At 47.2% G+C, this 18,096-nt stretch overlaps 1 protein-coding gene across 2 annotated transcripts in view; it reads left to right on the plus strand.

Moving 5' to 3' along the window:
- PLAA (phospholipase A2 activating protein) overlaps nucleotides 1–15,846 on the plus strand; it is a 47,966-nt gene extending 32,120 nt beyond the window's left edge. For both annotated transcript variants that reach the window (XM_040417180.1, XM_040417179.1), the window contains exons 11-14: nucleotides 9,901–9,969; nucleotides 11,197–11,298; nucleotides 12,653–12,817; nucleotides 15,141–15,846. In XM_040417180.1, coding sequence (XP_040273114.1) covers nucleotides 9,901–9,969; nucleotides 11,197–11,298; nucleotides 12,653–12,817; nucleotides 15,141–15,706 — 902 coding nt within the window. In that variant the 3' untranslated portion in view covers nucleotides 15,707–15,846. The remainder of the gene's footprint in view (nucleotides 1–9,900; nucleotides 9,970–11,196; nucleotides 11,299–12,652; nucleotides 12,818–15,140) is intronic.
- Nucleotides 15,847–18,096: the final 2,250 nt, after the last annotated feature.

Genomic DNA, 18,096 nt, shown 5'->3' on the forward strand with positions numbered 1-18,096 from the left:
TCATTTCTATGGGGCTGTTCAGATGAGCGGTGATTTTCACGCATCACTTATGCTTTGCGTGAAAATCGCAGCATGTTCTATATTCTGCGTTTTTCACGCAACGCAGGCCCCATAGAAGTGAATGGGGTTGCGTGAAAATCGCAAGCATCCGCAAGCAAGTGCGGATGCGGTGCGATTTTCACGCACGGTTGCTAGGAGACGATCGGGATGGAGACCCGATCATTATTATTTTCCCTTATAACATGGTTATAAGGGAAAATAGCATTCTGAATACAGAATGCAAAGTAAAATAGCACTGGAGGGGTTAAAAAAAAAAAAAAAAAAAATCATTTAACTCACCTTAATCCACTTGCTCGCGTAGCCCGGCATCTCCTTGTGTCTCCTTTGATGAAGGACCTGTGATGACGTCACTCCGGTCATCACATGGTACGTCACATGATCTTTTACCATGGTGATTCACCACGGTAAAATATCATGTGACGTACCTTGTGATGGACCGGAGTGACGTCATCACAGGTCCTTTATCAAAGGAGACACAAGGAGATGCCGGGCTACGCGAGCAAGTGGATTAAGGTGAGTTAAATGATTTTTTATTTTTTTTTAACCCCTCCAGTGCTATTTTACTTTGCATTCTGTATTCAGAATGCTATTATTTTCCCTTATAACCATGTTATAAGGGAAAATAATACAATCCACAGAACACCGATCCCAAGCCCGAACTTCTGTGAAGAAGTTCGGGTCTGGGTACCAAACACGCACGATTTTTCTCACGCGAGTGCAAAACGCATTACAATGTTTTGCACTCGTGCGGAAAAATCGCGGGTGTTCCCGCAACGCACCCGCACATTTTTCCGCAACGCCCGTGTGAAAGAGGCCTTACTCTGTGTAGCCTTTTGGGTTCATGCTCTTCCTGTCCCTGTGCATCCTTACCCCGCATTTTAAAGTGGGACTTTATGGGCAGCCTTAGCTTTGTTCTGGATTTTGTTCCCTCCCCTTGGTACTGCTTTAGACTGTCCCATGGTCTCCTGTGTCCCCCAATGATACGAGCGAGAAAATTAGGATTTTTGTGCTTACCTGTAAAATCCTTTTCTCGCCCAATTCCTTGGGGGACACAGGAAACCTTGGGTATAGCTCATCTCCATAGGAGCCGTGACACTAAGTGAAAGACTGTTAAGCCCCTCCTCCAGCAGCTATACCCTCAGCCTGGAGCGAGCGACTACCAGTTTTTTGCTTAGTGTCAAGGAGGCAAGACACTCTCTGCACTGCAGAGCTGTCTTTGCTAAAGATTTTATTTTTTTCTCTTTTTATTATTTTCAACTTTTTTCCCTTTTTCAACAGGGACAACAGAGTCGCAAAGACCTCTCTGTTTTCCCGGGGTTGAGCTGCGCCAGTGCCGGCTATCCGCACTGCTGCCTCCCCCACAGAAGAAAAGGAGGACCAGGGCAGCCCAGCTCCCCTGCATCCCGCCAGCACAAGGGTCGCCCGCCTGCAAGCCCCTCTCCAGCTTCCTGCCACTTCGGTGCCAGTGGCTGAAGGGGCGTCCCTGCTGGATGGACTGAGGGTGAAAACGTCGACTGGTGAGGTGGCTATGCAGCCGTTCCTACCCAACCCCCCCCCCCCCCTCTGTTAGGGTTCTAACTTCTGTGTTCCCTCTGCCTAGCCTTGTCACATTACAAGGCTTACTGTCGGCTTCCCCCCTTTGTGTGTGGAGCAGGACGGAGCGGTGCTGTGGGGGAGGGTTTACTGCACAAGTTTACCTCAGGTGCTGCGGCCATCTGGGGCCGCCTTTTGTTATCTCGGCCAGTGCTGCCGCTGTGTTCAGCTGCCGGCTGACTTCTCTTGCCGGCTACCAGTGTGTCATTCGCCGCTGGTGTATAAGGAGGTGGTCGGGGGGCAATATTTTCTCGGCGGCATATTTGTTTGAATCGCGCGCGCGCGAAAGTTCCAGCGGGGGGCGGAGCTTCGTTCCGCTTCTCCTGTACATGTTAGACATTCAGTCGGGGGTGCGGACGTCTTCTTCCCGCTCCTCGCTGGCCCCGCCTCCTCTTCGTGCCAGCCTGCTCTCAGGACGGATCGTTTTTACCTCAGGTGTTGCCGCTGCTGTTGCCGTCCGCTCCCACTGTGACCTGGTAGGACTGTTGACCCCTTCTAGCTCTGCACCCCTCTGGCCTGGACGCTTTTATATTACTTCAGCCAACATGTCTGACCCCTCAGCGCCGGCCGGTCCTTGGTATCACACCTGCACCGCATGTAAGGCGCCCCTTCCTCAAGGGCAGCCTGACCCGCATTGCTCGGCTTGCAAAGCCCCATTACAGGGTCCGCCATCTGTTGTGTCACCCCCTGGCCTCTTGGATCCCCCTGACTGGGCTAGATCCCTTTCCCAGGCTGTGGTCAGCCTCTCTAACGTTGTGGGCCGCCTTGCAGAGGTATTGCCCTTATCGCAGCCGGATATTTCCCCTGCTGGGCCCTCCGGGTCCGCTATCTTAGCTGACCCGTCTGAGTCCCTCTCTCCAGGCGACACCTCCAGAGCCCGTCAACCCCAGAAGCGGTCTAGGGCGGAGCGCCTATCATCCTCGGATGCTTCAGTATCACCCCCAAGGGTGCGCTCTCAGTCGGGCCCTTCCTCGATACAGGATATGCCCTCTGAAGGGGAACTAGTTGATTCAGATTGTGATATGGACTCGGCCTTGCCTTCAAAACTGGCTTCTGCTGTGGGCCATCTTATTAACAATATTCGTGATACCTTTAAGATTCACGATGATCCTCCTAATTCTGAAAAAAACTGTTTCCTTTTTTCGCCATAAACAGACGTCTGCAGTTTTTCCCCTCCACACTGATTTCTCGTCGGTGGTTTCCAAGGCCTGGGCCCGCCCTGATGCCCGTTTTACCCCGCCTAAGAAGTTGGATATCTGTTATCCATTCCCGGCGGATTGCATTACAAACTGGGCGTCACCACCCAAAGTCGACCCCCCGGTGGCCCGTTTGGCAAAAAGCACGGCTATTCCCGTTGCTGATGGCTCTTCCTTACAATCCACTGAGGATCGCCGTATAGAGGCCATTACCAAAGGTATCTTTGCAGCCTCCGGTTCCGCCCTCCAGCCGGTCTTTGTATCCGCTTGGGCTGGAAAAGCGGTTTCAGAGTGGGCTTCTCAGCTGGATCAGGAGCTTGAATCCGACGTCCCTATTCAGGACCTCCGTGCTCTAGCCCAACTTATCGTTCAAGCCGGCAAATTCGTCTGTGAGGCATCCCTTGATGCGGGGGCTCTCATAGCCCGTTCGTCTGCCCTGGCCGTTTCGGCCAGGAGGGAGCTTTGGTTAAAGGTTTGGACGGCGGACTCCACGTCAAAGCGGTCTCTTACTGGCCTTCCCTTTACTGGTTCTCGATTGTTCGGGACCCGCTTGGATGAAATCATATCCGAAGCCACGGGGGGGAAGAGTACGCATCTTCCTCAATCTAGGACTAGGACCACCACTCGAGGCCGTCCCACTTTTTCTCGCTTCAGGTCTTCCCGCAGGGCTCCCGCACCTCTTCAGGTCCATCCCCTAACTCTGTCCAAGACAGACGTAAGAAACCTTTTTTTCGGACCCAGCCCTCCTGGCGCAAGTCACAGCCTGCTCGCCCTTCCGCGACCAAGCAGAACACTACCTGAAGGTGCGCCCCCACCCACCCGGGTGGGGGGACGTCTCTTCCTGTTCAGGGACTTCTGGCAGGCGCACGTCTCCGACGCCTGGGCTCTCGAAGTTGTGTCTTCCGGGTACAAACTCGAGTTTACGTCCCTCCCCCCAGTTCGGTTCTTTCGCTCCCGGGTTCCCCGGGATTCCCAAGGGGCGGCCGATTTCTTTACTGCCACTCGCACCCTTCTGGACAAAGGGGTCATCGCTCCGGTTCCCATGGAAGAAAGATTCAAGGGGTTCTATTCGAACCTTTTTGTGGTCCCCAAAAAAGAAGGCTCGGTTCGTCCCATTCTGGATCTAAAACGGTTAAACCGTTTCCTTCGTCTTCAGCGATTCCGGATGGAGTCTCTCAGGTCGGTGGTGGCCTCTCTGGAAAAAGGGGAGTTCCTGGCCTCTATCGACATCCAGGACGCCTACCTTCATATTCCAATCGCTCGGTGTCATCAGTGCTTTCTGCGCTTTGCAGTGGGGTCCTTGCCCCTGTCCTCGCCTTACTTCGTTCCAGGGGAGTTTTTTTTCTTCCATATTTGGACGATCTCCTTATCAAGGCACCCTCTCTGTCACTGACATCCGCCAGTGTGGACCTCTCGCTACAAACCTTACGCCGGTTCGGTTGGATTATCAATCTTCCCAAATCCGCTCTTGTTCCATCCAGGCAACTGATCTTTCTGGGGATGCTGCTGGATACAGATGCAGCGGAGGTTCGGCTTCCGTCAGAGAAGCGCCAGCTCCTTCATCGGTCGGTTCGGAGCCTTCTGACCCACCGCCATCCTTCCTTCCGGTTCAGCATGCGGGTCTTGGGACAGATGGTGTCCTGTTTCGAAGCAATCCCCTACGCGCAGTATCACTCCCGCACCTTTCAGACTGCCATTCTGTCCGCATGGGACAAGTCCCAGGAAAGTCTGGATCAGCACTTTCCCCTCCCCCCCCAGGTTCGCTCCTCTGTCCTCTGGTGGTTACGGACCCCTCTCCAAGGGAAGTCCTTCCTGCCGATAACTTGGTTGGTGATTACCACCGATGCCAGTCTGCGTGGTTGGGGGAGGGGTGTTTCCTCCTCGGTCCGTACAAGGCACTTGGTCTCCATCAGAGTCCAAACTGCCGATCAACGTTCTGGAGCTGAGGGCGGTTCTCCTTTCACTCCGGCATTGGACTTCGCTGCTTCAGGGTCACCCTGTTCGTGTCCAATCGGACAATGCCACGGCTGTGGCATACATAAATCATCAGGGGGGCACTCGCAGCGCGGCGGCGATGAGGGAGGTGTCTCTAATCCTTCGCTGGGCGGAAATTCATGTTCCAGCCATTTCGGCCATTTACATCCCGGGAGTGGACAATTGGGCGGCGGATTTCCTCAGCCGGACGACGATCGACCCGGGCGAGTGGTCTCTGCACCCCGACGTCTTCGAGTCTCTTTGCCTCCGTTGGGGTCGTCCGGACGTGGATCTCATGGCCTCCAGATTCAACCACAAGCTTCCCACCTTCATGGCCAGAACCAAGGATCCGGACGCTTACGGCGCGGACGCGCTCGTCCTTCCCTGGACGGAGTTCTCTCTCCTCTACGTTTTTCCGCCCCTGCCTCTTCTTCCACGAGTCCTTCGGAAGATCGCGGCGGAGGGCACACCTGCGATCCTAATAGTCCCGGATTGGCCTCGTCGTCCTTGGTACGCCGACCTTATGTTGCTCCTGGCAGACGCCCCCTTGCCTCTGCCTCTAAGAGAAGACCTCCTCTCTCAAGGGCCGATCTTCCACCAGCATTTAGGGTCGCTACGTTTAGCGGCGTGGCTATTGAAACCGCGGTCCTAACGCGGCGGGGGTTTTCTGCTGACGTGGTCCGTACCATGATTCGTGCGCGTAAACCGGCTTCGTCCAGGATTTATTACCGAACCTGGCGGGCCTATTTGAATTTCTGCGAGACCTTAGATGTTCATCCCCTTCGGTTTTCTCTCCCCACGATTTTATCCTTCTTGCAGTCTGGTCTGGACTTGGGTTTAGGTCTCAGCGCTTTCGATCCTTTTTCAGCGACCTCTGGCTCCGCTCGGTCCAGTTAAGACTTTTCTTCAGGGGGTTGCTCACTATGCTCCCCCGTATCGCGCTCCCGTTCCATCTTGGGATCTTAATGTTGTGCTGACGGCTCTCCAATCTTCTCCTTTCGAGCCTTTGCGCAGGGTTTCCCTTCGCTTGTTGTCTTGCAAAGTTTTTTTTTTTTCCTCGTTGCCATCACGTCTCTTCGGCGTGTGTCTGAATTGGCGGCACTTTCTTGCGTAGAACCCCTCTTGGTTTTTCACCAGGACAAGGTGGTTCTCCGCCCGGCTCCGGATTTCCTTCCGAAGGTGGTGTCCGCTTTTCACCTGAATGAAGATATTGTCCTTCCTCCTCTGTGCCCGTCCCCGTCTCATCCTCGCGAACGGGATCTTCACCGTCTGGATGTTGTTAGGGCTCTGAGGATCTACTTGGATGTAACTAGACCCTTGCGGCGCTCGGATTCTCTATTTGTGGTTCCGGAGGGTCCGCGCAGGGGGCTGGCGGCATCTAAAGTGGTTATTGCCCGCTTCATCAAGATGGCTATTGCTGAGGCTTACCGTGCTAAGGGCAGGGAACCGCCCTTTGGTGTTACCGCTCATTCTACCAGAGCGGTCGGGGCTTCCTGGGCTCAGCGAAATCGAGCTTCGGCTGAACAATTGTGTAAGGTGGCCACCTGGTCTTCTTTGCACACTTTCACCAAGTTCTACAAGGTGAACACTTATGCATCGGCGGATGCTGCTTTGGGCCGCCTGGTCTTGCAGGCGGCGGTGCCTTAATGCCTATGGTGCTTTAATTCATCTTGGGTTGTGGTCCCTCCCTATTTGTGGACTGCTTTTGAACGTCCCAAGGTTTCCTGTGTCCCCCAAGGAATTGGGCGAGAAAACGAGATTTTTGTATAACTTACCAGTAAAATCTCTTTCTCGCTCTTCCTTGGGGGACACAGCACCCACCCATTGTTTTGGTTGCCCTGACGGGAGTTTTGACTTGTTGGTGTTAATTTGGTTGATCCTTGCCTTTGTTTTAACTACTTGGGCACATAACTGGTAGTCGCTCGCTCCAGGCTGAGGGTATAGCTGCTGGAGGAGGGGCTTAACAGTCTTTCACTTAGTGTCACGCCTCCTATGGAGATGAGCTATACCCAAGGTTTCCTGTGTCCCCCAAGGAAGAGCGAGAAAGAGATTTTACTGGTAAGTTATACAAAAATCTCGTTTTCTCGCTGAGTTCATTGGTGGACACAGCACCCACTCAGTACGTACATTGCTGGCTTTTCCTGATGTGTCCCACATGTCCTCGGTTCTGACCCGTCTTCGCTTCTCTTCTTATTCTTGCTTTCTGTTGGTTTCTCCTGGCTGCTCCTACTGCTTTTGTACAAACCGATTTGCTCAGTGTCTGCAGGAGGGGTATAGCTGAGAGGAGGAGCTAACACTTTTTTTTGCCTAGTGTCGCCTCCTAGTGGCAGCAGCAGCTATACCCATTGTCTCCTGTGTCCCCCCAATGAACTCTGTGAGAAAATAATTTTACAGGTAAGCGCAAAAATCCTATTGCATACACCCTTCACTCGATTCCACTACAGCTGAAAGGTGGTGTCTGCTTTTTTATATTGACGACCTATCCTTAGGATAGGTCATCAATATCAGATCGGCATGAGGGGAATGGGAAAGCTGAGATGTAATTACACCTGATTACCGCTGCAGTTGTGGCGACGAGCAAGTAAACAGTGAAGAGAAGGCAGCGCTCATACGAGCGCTGCTTTCTCTTCAAACATCTGATTGGCGGAGGTGTCGGGAGTCAGCTTCCCTCCGATCTGATATAATTGACCTTTCCTAAGGATATGTCATCAATATAGAAAAAACTGACTACCCCTTCAATCACCCACTTAAAGTCAATGGGAGCAGCTCTGCAGTAACCAGCTTCGTCCACTATAAAGTAGTAAATCGTCCACTATAAAGTAGTAAAACTTGTAAATCTGGATAAAAAGGTCTTAATATTACACCTACAGACATTTGTGGGGCCCATTACCTTAGTATGCCTCCTATTTAAAGACATTGACGACTGAACTTAATGTTGACTGTGTGGAAATAAGGATAACATCCAGCTTACAAAAAAATGTCATTAGCAGTTTTATGCTGTTTATTCACATTGGTAAGGAAAGCCCCCTGGTTGGCCAAGTCTTCTCATTTGACAGCCTTGCTGCTTCTGTCCATCAGTAATCTTGCGCAAGCTCCATATGCATGTGCGGGTTCCTTGGACACTTGGTGCAGATGAGATGTACTACCAAGGGTCCAGGTAACTAGCACAGACGCACTGGACCTCATTTATCAAAGCTGCCATAGCACCCAATCAGATCTCACCCTTCATTTCTTTAGAACACTTTAGGAAAAAAAAAACGTGAGCTCTGATTAGTTCCTATGCTATACAGTTTTGATAAATGAGGCCCACTGTGTTTCCAAAGAGCACGGACAAAATTACTGACTATATCTATTCTTCCCTTGAAGCATCCTCCCAATCCTGCCCAAGTTTTGCCTATTTTTACCACTTATTTTCTCTTTTTGTTCATACCCAGTCTGATACTATCCACGTCATGTGTGTAATATATATAATATTCCATTTAAACAAAATTAAATGAGACAATCCTATAGGGGAGACTGATCAAATAAATCCAGTGTGCGAAGTTTCGTTTTTCCACCTTGTAGCAAAAAAGGAATGAACCTCTTCATAAGAAATAATTTCCTGAAAAGAAGACGGAAAAACTCCTTAAAGACTATGGACACCTTTTTTGGATTATTATTTTTTTATTATTTAATTCTACAAATTTTTGGGCTAAAAATATATATATTTTTTTCAATTGTTTTTTTTTTTTTTTTTTAAATGTGCAGACTATCGGGCATTCTTCTTCATGCCGAATCCATCAGGGAGCTGTTTTCACAGCTTAGTCCATAACCCTTATCTCTGAACTCCGGACAGGTCATACACACACTTTTAAGCTAAATTCTTATCAAACTGATACAAATTTAGCTATCCAGACTAATTGAAAGAATGCTTTTTAGGCCAAAATTAATACAATCCAGTGACAGGTTCCTTCTAAGGTGGCGGTACACATTAGATGCACTGTATTTTCATAGTAACAGGTTTGATTTAAAGGGGAAAAACTGTTTTCCTGTGTCTGCTCATATACCCCAGATAGATGTTGGTGAGATATTTAATGACATTATATAGAATGTTTGTTTTGTTTTTTGATCTTCAAAAAATGATGGCTCTGTATGCACATAAGCTCAAAAACCAGGTTGTGTATGACTGGTTTATATACAGATAAACACACAAAATGATACAAGGAAATATGGGTGTCATAAACACATTGATCCAAGTGTGTGGTGGCTAATATTCAGATGAACAGTGCAGTAAACCTCAGGAAAGGTGCTGGGAAATGCTCCGAAGATCATCCATTCTTGGATGCTCCCATATATTGTACCAGCAACGTATGAGGCTTGTTAGAAGTTCTCATTTCTCAGGAGGGCCCGACTCCTTTTGAAGATGGAGGACTGTAGACAGAAGGCTGATTAGGTCTCTTGGGAATAGGAAATTGTGAGAAAGTGGTGATCAGGCAGCAACCATACCGTATATCAAAGCATCTCGGGCTTCAAAGAAACCAATTCCGCTCATAGTGTGCAAGGTTGCTGTAGGTTAAACTCCAGTTGGCTCTCAGGTAACTTCTTTCTGTTGTCTTATTTTAGACTTTGTTGTATTTTTTTTCTTTTTTCTTACTGAATTTTAGCTTTCTTCTGAGTTGTTCTCATTATCGTAATAACAGTGGAAATATCTCCATTGGAAAATGCCAGTAATTCCATTTTAACACCCATAGAATTTAGAACTTGTGGCAGTTAAAGGGGTTGTCTCATCATAGACAATGGGGGCATATCGCTAGGATATGCCCCCATTGTCTTATAGGTGCGGGTCCCACTGATGGGACCCGCACCTATATCGAGAACGGAGCCCCCATTGTCCATGATGAGACAACCCCTTTAGGAAATGGCAGATAATTGTTGCACATTACTATTTTATGTATTCTTTTTTTACACGATTCTTTTGTTTCACAATGTGTTAGAGGTGCTCAGTTTTCATTGTCTTGTTCTTGTAAGAAAATAGAATACTATTAGTTAATTTTTCCAAAGTTGTTGTCTCCTTTATGTGATCTTTTAATCTTTGTAGGTGGCAGTCGATACATGCCTGGCTCATCTTCAAATATTCCTGCTGCAGGCGCAGGAGACCCATTTACAGGTGACTATTAGTAAAACATCAGTAAAAAGGTTTTATCCTTCATGTCTTCTAAGCATCTTTAAAAGGCATATGTCGGCAGATTTGTACCTATGACACTGACTGACATGTTTCATGTGCACTTGGCAGCTGAAGACATCTGTGTTGGTCACATGTTCATATGTGCCCGCATTGCTGAGAAAAAGGATGTTTTAATTTATGCAAATGAGCCTCTAGTTTTGCAAAAAAGTGTAAAGATCTGCATGATTAGCTATGTTGATTAGATGTACTCTAGGTTTATCAGCTGTGATTCTCCAAAAAGTCATAAAAAAAAAAAAGGGGACAATCTTACTCCAGAATTGCTATGCTATGGCTATGTTTTGGCGTGGTAGTTACATGCATTTCTGAAAGCCCTATTCAGATATATGGGACTGCAACACATCTGTCATGTTAATATACTTCAAGACGTACATTTCAGGGTTTATTTCTTGCAATTGCACCACAAAGCTGTAAAATTGCACTTTAAAGGGCATCTGTCAGCAGATTTGTAAAGTGAACTTTTAATATAGGCAAATGAGCCTTCAGGACCAATTCAAGCCTTGCCGTTACTCTTTCTACAACTGCTGCACCCTCTCCACTTTGATTTACAGGCCAGGCAGTGTAAACACCATCATACATGGCCCTGTTGATAAAAATGCAGAGGGAGCAGTAGTTGCACAGAGAGCAGAGCCTCTAGGTGCAGTGGTATCGCCCCCGTTGCTCCTAGAGGCTCATTTGCATATCATTTTTCTCAGCAATGTGGGCACATATGAACATGGGAGCCACACAGATGCTTCCAAGTGCACATGTAACAAGTCAGCCAGTTTCAGAGCTACAAATCTGCTGACAGATGCCCCTTAAACAAAACTTTCAAAACGATATAACTTCATTAGCTCCATTGAATAACACCGCACGGCCTAGTTTCCAGTGTCGTGTGCAGTGTTATTCAATGGAGACTGCTGATGGATAGGTCTGATCATGTGCCCCTCCAACAGTGGCCATGTCTGAGCAGGAGCGCCATAAGGTCAATGAAGGAAGTGTATTGAAACAAGGGGGCAGACCTCATCTATAAAGCCATCGCAGCTGATCCCATAACATGACTAAGTCGCTTATATAACTGTATATAATGAAAAACTATTTTTTTTCTATAGTTTAACTACTCACAGCAGGTTTCCAAAAGACGCTTACATAAGGATTATGTTTCCCTTGCAGGAAGGAATGCCTACAGATCAGTTGCTGGACAGATTCCAAACACATACTTTCCTAAGAAGGAGCCAGTCACTTTTGATCAGGCAAACCCAGCACAAATTTTGGGTGAGTATTTAGTAATACGGACTTACACATTTGGTGTAGGTATTACAGGGGATATGTAATCAGAAAATGATATGGTTTCAGTCAAGTTTAATATAAAACGATTTGTTAACAATTCTTAGTTAGTCACTTTTACCTTTCCATATCACTATCTGTATGTAAAAAAAAAAAAAAAAAAATCCTGCAATTTTCACACTGGCCACTAAGTCTAATATGCAGAGACTGACCTTCTGTAGAGATCACTTTTCATCAGTCATCTCACTATCCTCACAAGCAGGATCTCATCCGTGACTGAGAATAAGAGATGGTCTCAGGTCAGAGCATGCCTAGAAAACTCTCCCATCAGAGTCCCCTCCACTCTATTGTGGTGGCTTCTGTAAATCATGTGCACTCAGGCAAGATGGATGCCCTTATTATCACGTTCAGGAAATAGAAATTAGAGTTGACAAATTCCCTTTAGGGTCAATTCCTAAATTGTGCCACATATAAAACTGATGTGTAAGGCTCTGTTTTTATGAAAGGATCCATAGTAGATTGATTTTGTAATGGATCATTTTTACCTATAACAGGTACTTTGGTTCTCTGAGCAGCACACTGTGCAGGGCTGCTATCGAGCAATGGCAATTTGATGTAATGGAACCATGATGCAAGTGTGAACAGTGTATTATAGTTTCATACTACATATGACTGACCATATCGTGTTGTACCACTACTCGCAAAACTTAATCAGCCTTTTTCTGGTATGATAGTGTTTAGTTTGTTGCAAGGGGGCATGTATTTACAGACCCCACAGCATGGCTGGACCTAGAGATGATCATACTTACCTTATTACTGCCGCTAAGTTCCAGCTTCATTGCTGCCCTGTCAACTTTGAACGTCCCGGGTTTCCCGCATCAACATCCGTTTTGACGTGGGGCACGTGACCACTGCAACCAATGACTGGCCATAGCAGTGAAGTGTCACCCATGCGGCACGTGACGATAGTAATGTGCTGCATTGGCGACATGTGACTGCTGCGGCCAGCGATTAGCTGCACTGGTCACGTGCTCCACGTCAAATATGATCATCACAGCAGGTCCGGCCATGATGTGGGAATCTGTAAAAACTTCATAAAGGTGCACAAAGTGCAATACATCACTAGCTGATCGGTGGGGGTCTGACACTGTGCACCCCCCACCGATCAGTTGTTTGGAGCTCCGTTGCTGGAAGCTGGCACCAAAACTCCACTTGATGGGAGCAGCTGACGGTGCTGTGTAGTCCCAACTACGACTTCCAGCAATGAAACTACACCTGATGGGTAGAGGTGCAAGGTGTCAGACGTGTTGGATCATTGTTCAAGGTCTTTCATTGCAAATAGGTAAAATGAAACAACTGAACGAGTCCGCTCCTGAAGAATACAGAATGCCCGAGGATGACTTAATTACACTTGACAAACTACTGTCCTTAATCGTTAATATCTCAAGAGAAACTGCCACTGCTCAACAAGTAGACACTTTGTGGAGGGCAGTCAAGTGGCCTGAAGGTAAGCTTTGCATTCCAATAATTCATGTCCTAATCGGTGAATGACGGCCATCACTGTATGTACACTGATATGGGGAAGGCGGACCGTCCGCAGGACTCCTAAGCCCAGAAAGAGCAGGAAATAAAAATGAATGAAACACAGGAATACTGAATCTCCTGCTCTATACAATGCTGCCTGCAGGTGACTGTATGCCAGAAGATGGGCTTGTACTGCTTGAACGGTGGCCATTTTATTTGACACTGACTATTTCCACAGAGACAAAATAAGCCATTACAAACACTGAAACATATTTGGCAATGTATTTATAAAACTAATATTTCAGTATTGTCGATCATTCTATTAATTCCCAGAGAACCCTTTTAAAGGGGTTACTCTGCAAAAATATTGTTTTATTTAAACCCAGCACCAAAATCTAAGCTGATTTCCAATTGAAAAAAATGCATATTTCACCATTCAATTTAAAAGCTGTGTATAGCGCCACATGCCCTTTGAGTTGCTCTTCCTTTTTGTGTCCACCTCAGTAACAGTGCTGAGGTGGACGTGCATGTGCAGTTGTGATGCTAGGTCTTGTCCTGGAGACAGAGGGATCCCTTGTTTGGGGAGAAGACTGACTGGTGCTACATCACCTTTTCTGCTCATCGGGGGAGATGCTGAGAGTGCAATGGCAGTCTTCCCCTCTGACAAGGCGAGAAGGAGCTGCATCAGCACTGAAATGCCTAGAGACTTGGCTTAAGGCTTCTTGCACACGACCAAGACTTTTTCAGTATTTTGCGGTCAGCAAAAAAATACATCCGTGTGCATTCGTTTTTTTTGTGGAACGGAACAGCTGGCCCCTGATAGAACAGTACTATCCTTGTCAGTTATGCGGACAATAATAGGACATGTTCTATCTTTGAACGGAAATATGGAAACGGAAGGCATACGGAGTGCCTTCAGTTTTTCTAGCGGATCCATTGAAATGAATGGTTCCGTATACAGAACGCAAAAAACTGAATGTAAACGGGGGAAGAAAAAAAAAAACGTTTGTGTGCAAGAGGCCTTAGGAAGATGCTGCTTTACTAGGTCTACTTTATTATTACCTTGGAGGGGCTACTAGTAGCGCTGTATGTGGATTCTGGGGTGAGGGAGCAGAAACAGTCTATAAATGCAGAGAGAGGCAGCATCTTGCCAACAATCCAGACACCGTTCCTAAAGGAGCTTTGTTGGTAAAGTAGGAAGAAGATAAGAAATAGGCAATTTAAAGCATTATTAAATGGGGGGGGGGGGTCCCATTACAAACACTTACCCCCATGCACAAGATGGGGGATAAGTGTCTGGTTGACTGGGATCTGACCCGTGGGGCCCCTCGCGATCATGAGATCCCTGTTTTAATGGAGCAGCAGTCATGCATGTGCGCTACTGCTTCATTCATCTCTATGGGACTGTCAGCTCTATCTTTGGCAGTCACATAGAGTTGAATGGAATAGGAGTATACTTACATGTTTGTAATGGGACAGCCCCTTTTAATTCCCACTGACATTCAAATAGCTGAGTATGTGTTAAAGGGGTTGTCCACCAGCTAGGGGATAACTATCTGACCAGTGGGACCCACCTCCGATCACAAGAGGAGTTGCCGGAGTCCCCACCATGCACGCTGCCGCTCCATTGAATGTTATGAGACTGCCGGATATGTCCAAGCCCTGTACTCGGCTTCTCACATGCCTGACCACCGCTCTATTCACTCTGGGAACTCCGACTTGTTCCTGTGATTAGTGGAGGTTATTGTTCATAGGAAAGAAGCTCTTATGTTCAGACGTGAATTTCTGCATGTATTCTGTGCCGAAAGTCACTTAAACTCCACCTCCCATTGTTGTCAATGGATAATCATAAGACGCATAATTGAAAGTGAAAGAAGGGACACCTTTTAGGGGCTATTTAACAACTTTATTTTCGGTCCGCGTCTGATCTGCATTTTTTACGGATCACACGTGGCCCCCATTAACTTTAATGGGGCTGCGAAAAAAAAGTGCGGACAGCATCTGCTTGTACTATTCTTGTTTGTTTGGCAGACAAGAACAGGCATTGTTACAGGGAGGTTTGCGAAAACTGTGGGATGCACATGGACTGAATCCACAATTTGCAACCACAGTTGCAGATTATCCCTGTTGAATGGGGCTAATCCACATGTGAACCTGTGGCAGTTGCTAAATGCAAGTCCATAGCAGGAATCTGAGTTAGCCGTGGATTTTACAGATGGGAAAAATAGGCCATGGGCAGTGGTGCCAGTCACCAATAGTAAAGTCCAGGAATACCTCTTTAATGCTTTCTTTTCTTTCCCCTGCAGATATCGTTTTCCCTGCATTAGATATTCTTCGTTTAGCCGTCAAAAACCCGACTGTCAATGAAATGTTCTGCAGTGAAAGAGAAGGAATTGCATTCATTAACTACCTCTTCCAAGTAATGCGGCCCGGTGGCAGACAAGCCAACCAACTGCTTGCCCTTAGGACATTGTGCAATTGTTTTTCAGTCGATGCAGGCGCAAAGTTTATGATGTCCCAAAGAGACCGCGTAATAGCAAAATCAATGGAACTAAAATCAGTTTCCAATAAGAATATCCACACGGCTCTGGCCACACTGATCCTCAACTATGCCATCGGTTTACATAGATTAAGTGACTTAGAAGGGAAAGCCCAATGCCTGTCCGCTATCAGCACCGTGCTGGAAGTTGTGCATGACCTGGAAGCTGGTTTTCGACTTCTCGTGGCCCTTGGGACACTGATCAGTGATGATTCCAATGCCGTGCAGTTAGCTAAGTCCCTGGGAGTTGACTCTCAGATTAAGAAATACATGTCCGTCACTGAACCAGCCAAGGTGAATGAGTGCTGCCGGCTGCTTTTAAATACTCTCTAAGGTTTTTTTTCTTTTTACCACCAATGGAGAAAGGCGTATTCCAACAGCATATTTTTTCTTATCATACCATGAATACACTGAATGCTGACAGTTTATCAAGTCTTTAAAATATAAGTTGACGGAAATAAATTTTTGCACTGAATGTATGCCTTCTGCTGGTTTTTTGTCGTTAATGCTATTTGACCCTTCATTAGTTGTATATGAATCACATCACTAAAAGACAGGTCCGTGGTGGAATGTACCAAATCTGCCCTCACTGTATAGGTCTCGATAGTAGTATACAGGGATGACATCTTAAACCCATCAAGGGCGAGAGTCCTGGACCGTCTGGAGACTCACTGGGAAGACATGAATGGTGTTTGAGAGAGGGACAATAGTCTTCCACTTGAAGGATTTCTTGTGCAAGTAATCAATGGTATTCCTATTCCATGCAGTGCTAGACTTATGCTGCACATTCCCCTTCATAAGGGAAAATACTCAGTAATATACTTTACAGGGGTTGTCCGGGTTCAGAACTGAACCCGGACATACCCTTATTTTCACTCAGGCAGTGCCCCTGAGGCTAACATCAGAGCATCTCATGCTCCGATGCGCTCCCTTGCTCTGCGCTAAATCACGCAGGGCACGGGCTCTTTTGTTTACAATAACACACTGCTGGGCAGTAACTTCCGCCCGGCCGTGTGTTCAGTGATGTCACCGGCTCTGATGGGCGTGCTTTAGCGCTGCCCTAGCAACTTTATTGGCTAGGGCAGTGCTAAATACCGCCCATCAGTGCCAGTGACGTCACCAGGCTTCCTGGCAGCTCCATGGAGAGCCCAGTACGTCACCAGATCTCCAAAAAATGCCTTTGCCCTGCACGATTTAGCGCAGGGAAAAGGAGAGCATCGGAGCATAAACTGCTCCGATGCTCAAGTCAGGGGGGCTGCCTGGTTGAAAATGGAGGTATGTCCGGGTTCAGCTCTGAACCCGGACAACCCCTTTAAGTTTGCAGTAGGCATGCAGTCCTTAAAGGGTTTTTCCAGTTGTTGCAAGTTATCCCCCTATCCACAGGATAAGGGATAACTATTAGATCGGAGGGGGTCCCAGCAGTAGAATTGCAAGAATGGGGACCCAATACCCCTCTAAAATGAATGGAACAGCAGGTCAGCCATGTAAACTGCCACTCCGTTCATCTCTATTGGAGCTCTGGAAATACCCAAGTGCTGTATTTGAACTCCTGTAGAGATGAATGGAGTGGCAGTGTGCATGCTCAACCTGCCACTCCATTCATTTTGGGGGGCTCCGAGGGGGTATATAGAGGATAACTTGTCACAACCGGAATACCCCTATGTAAACCTCACAGAATAATGAACCCGAGTGCAGAAGACAATTGCTTTTAGGGAGGAGTGATTTTTGCATAAATTGCCATGCTGCTGATTTAAAGAGGACCTGTCACCACTCCTGACAGGTCTGTTCTAATAGCTCCATGCATTCCCCGTGTAATAATAATTCTGGAGCATCTATTCTTATGGCTCTGTTATGCCGTTCCTTTATTACAGGGATCCTCAAACTGCGGCCCTCCAGCTATTGTTAAACTACAACTCCCACAGTGCCCTGCTTTAGGCTGATCGGGCATGCTGGGAGTTGTAGTTTTGCAACAGCTGGAGGGCCACAGTTTGAGGATGCCTGCTTTATTATTTCTACCAGAAGTTATGAATGAAGTCTGCAGTAAGGGTACAGAGGGGAGGTAACCAGTTGGGGTGTGCACAGACTGACAATGGCAGCACTGATTGGATAGAGAGTCTGTGCAGGGACACACCTCTAACTGGTTACCTCCCCTCTGTACCCTTACTGCAGACTGCTAGTAATTCAGTCATAACGTCTAGTAGGAATAATACAGGAATGGCATAACAGAGCCATAAGAATAGATGCTCCACAATTGTTATTACATGGGGAATGCATGTAGCTATTAGAACAGACCTGTCAGGAGTGGTGACAGGTCCTCTATAAGATCTGTACCACGGGTAAATTCACGCTGTGGATCTTTCCGCAGAACATGAGACTTCTTCAAATGACTGATGTTTTAAATTGCTGTGCACACAAGTCAACAGTATTTCTGGCCTTATCCTCCAGATGAATTCACACTTGGTGCATTTCTCTACCACTATAAAATCTGCACGTAACATACAGATTGGGACATATTTGATACAGCAAAATCTGTGATGAAAAAATGTGCCACGTGTGAATCCACCCTTAACTCTTACCGTGTGATCAATTCAATTAATACACAAGACAGAAACCATCATGGTTGGCAAGTTATACCAGTCTATCTAGGCCCCGAGACGCAGGCATTGTGCCCCACCCTGAGTCCATGCCAGTAACCGCAGCAGCCACGTTTCCTCATGAAACTC

This window comes from Bufo bufo, chromosome 2, assembly GCF_905171765.1.
Source record: "Bufo bufo chromosome 2, aBufBuf1.1, whole genome shotgun sequence".
Classification (NCBI taxonomy): Eukaryota; Metazoa; Chordata; class Amphibia; order Anura; family Bufonidae; genus Bufo; species Bufo bufo.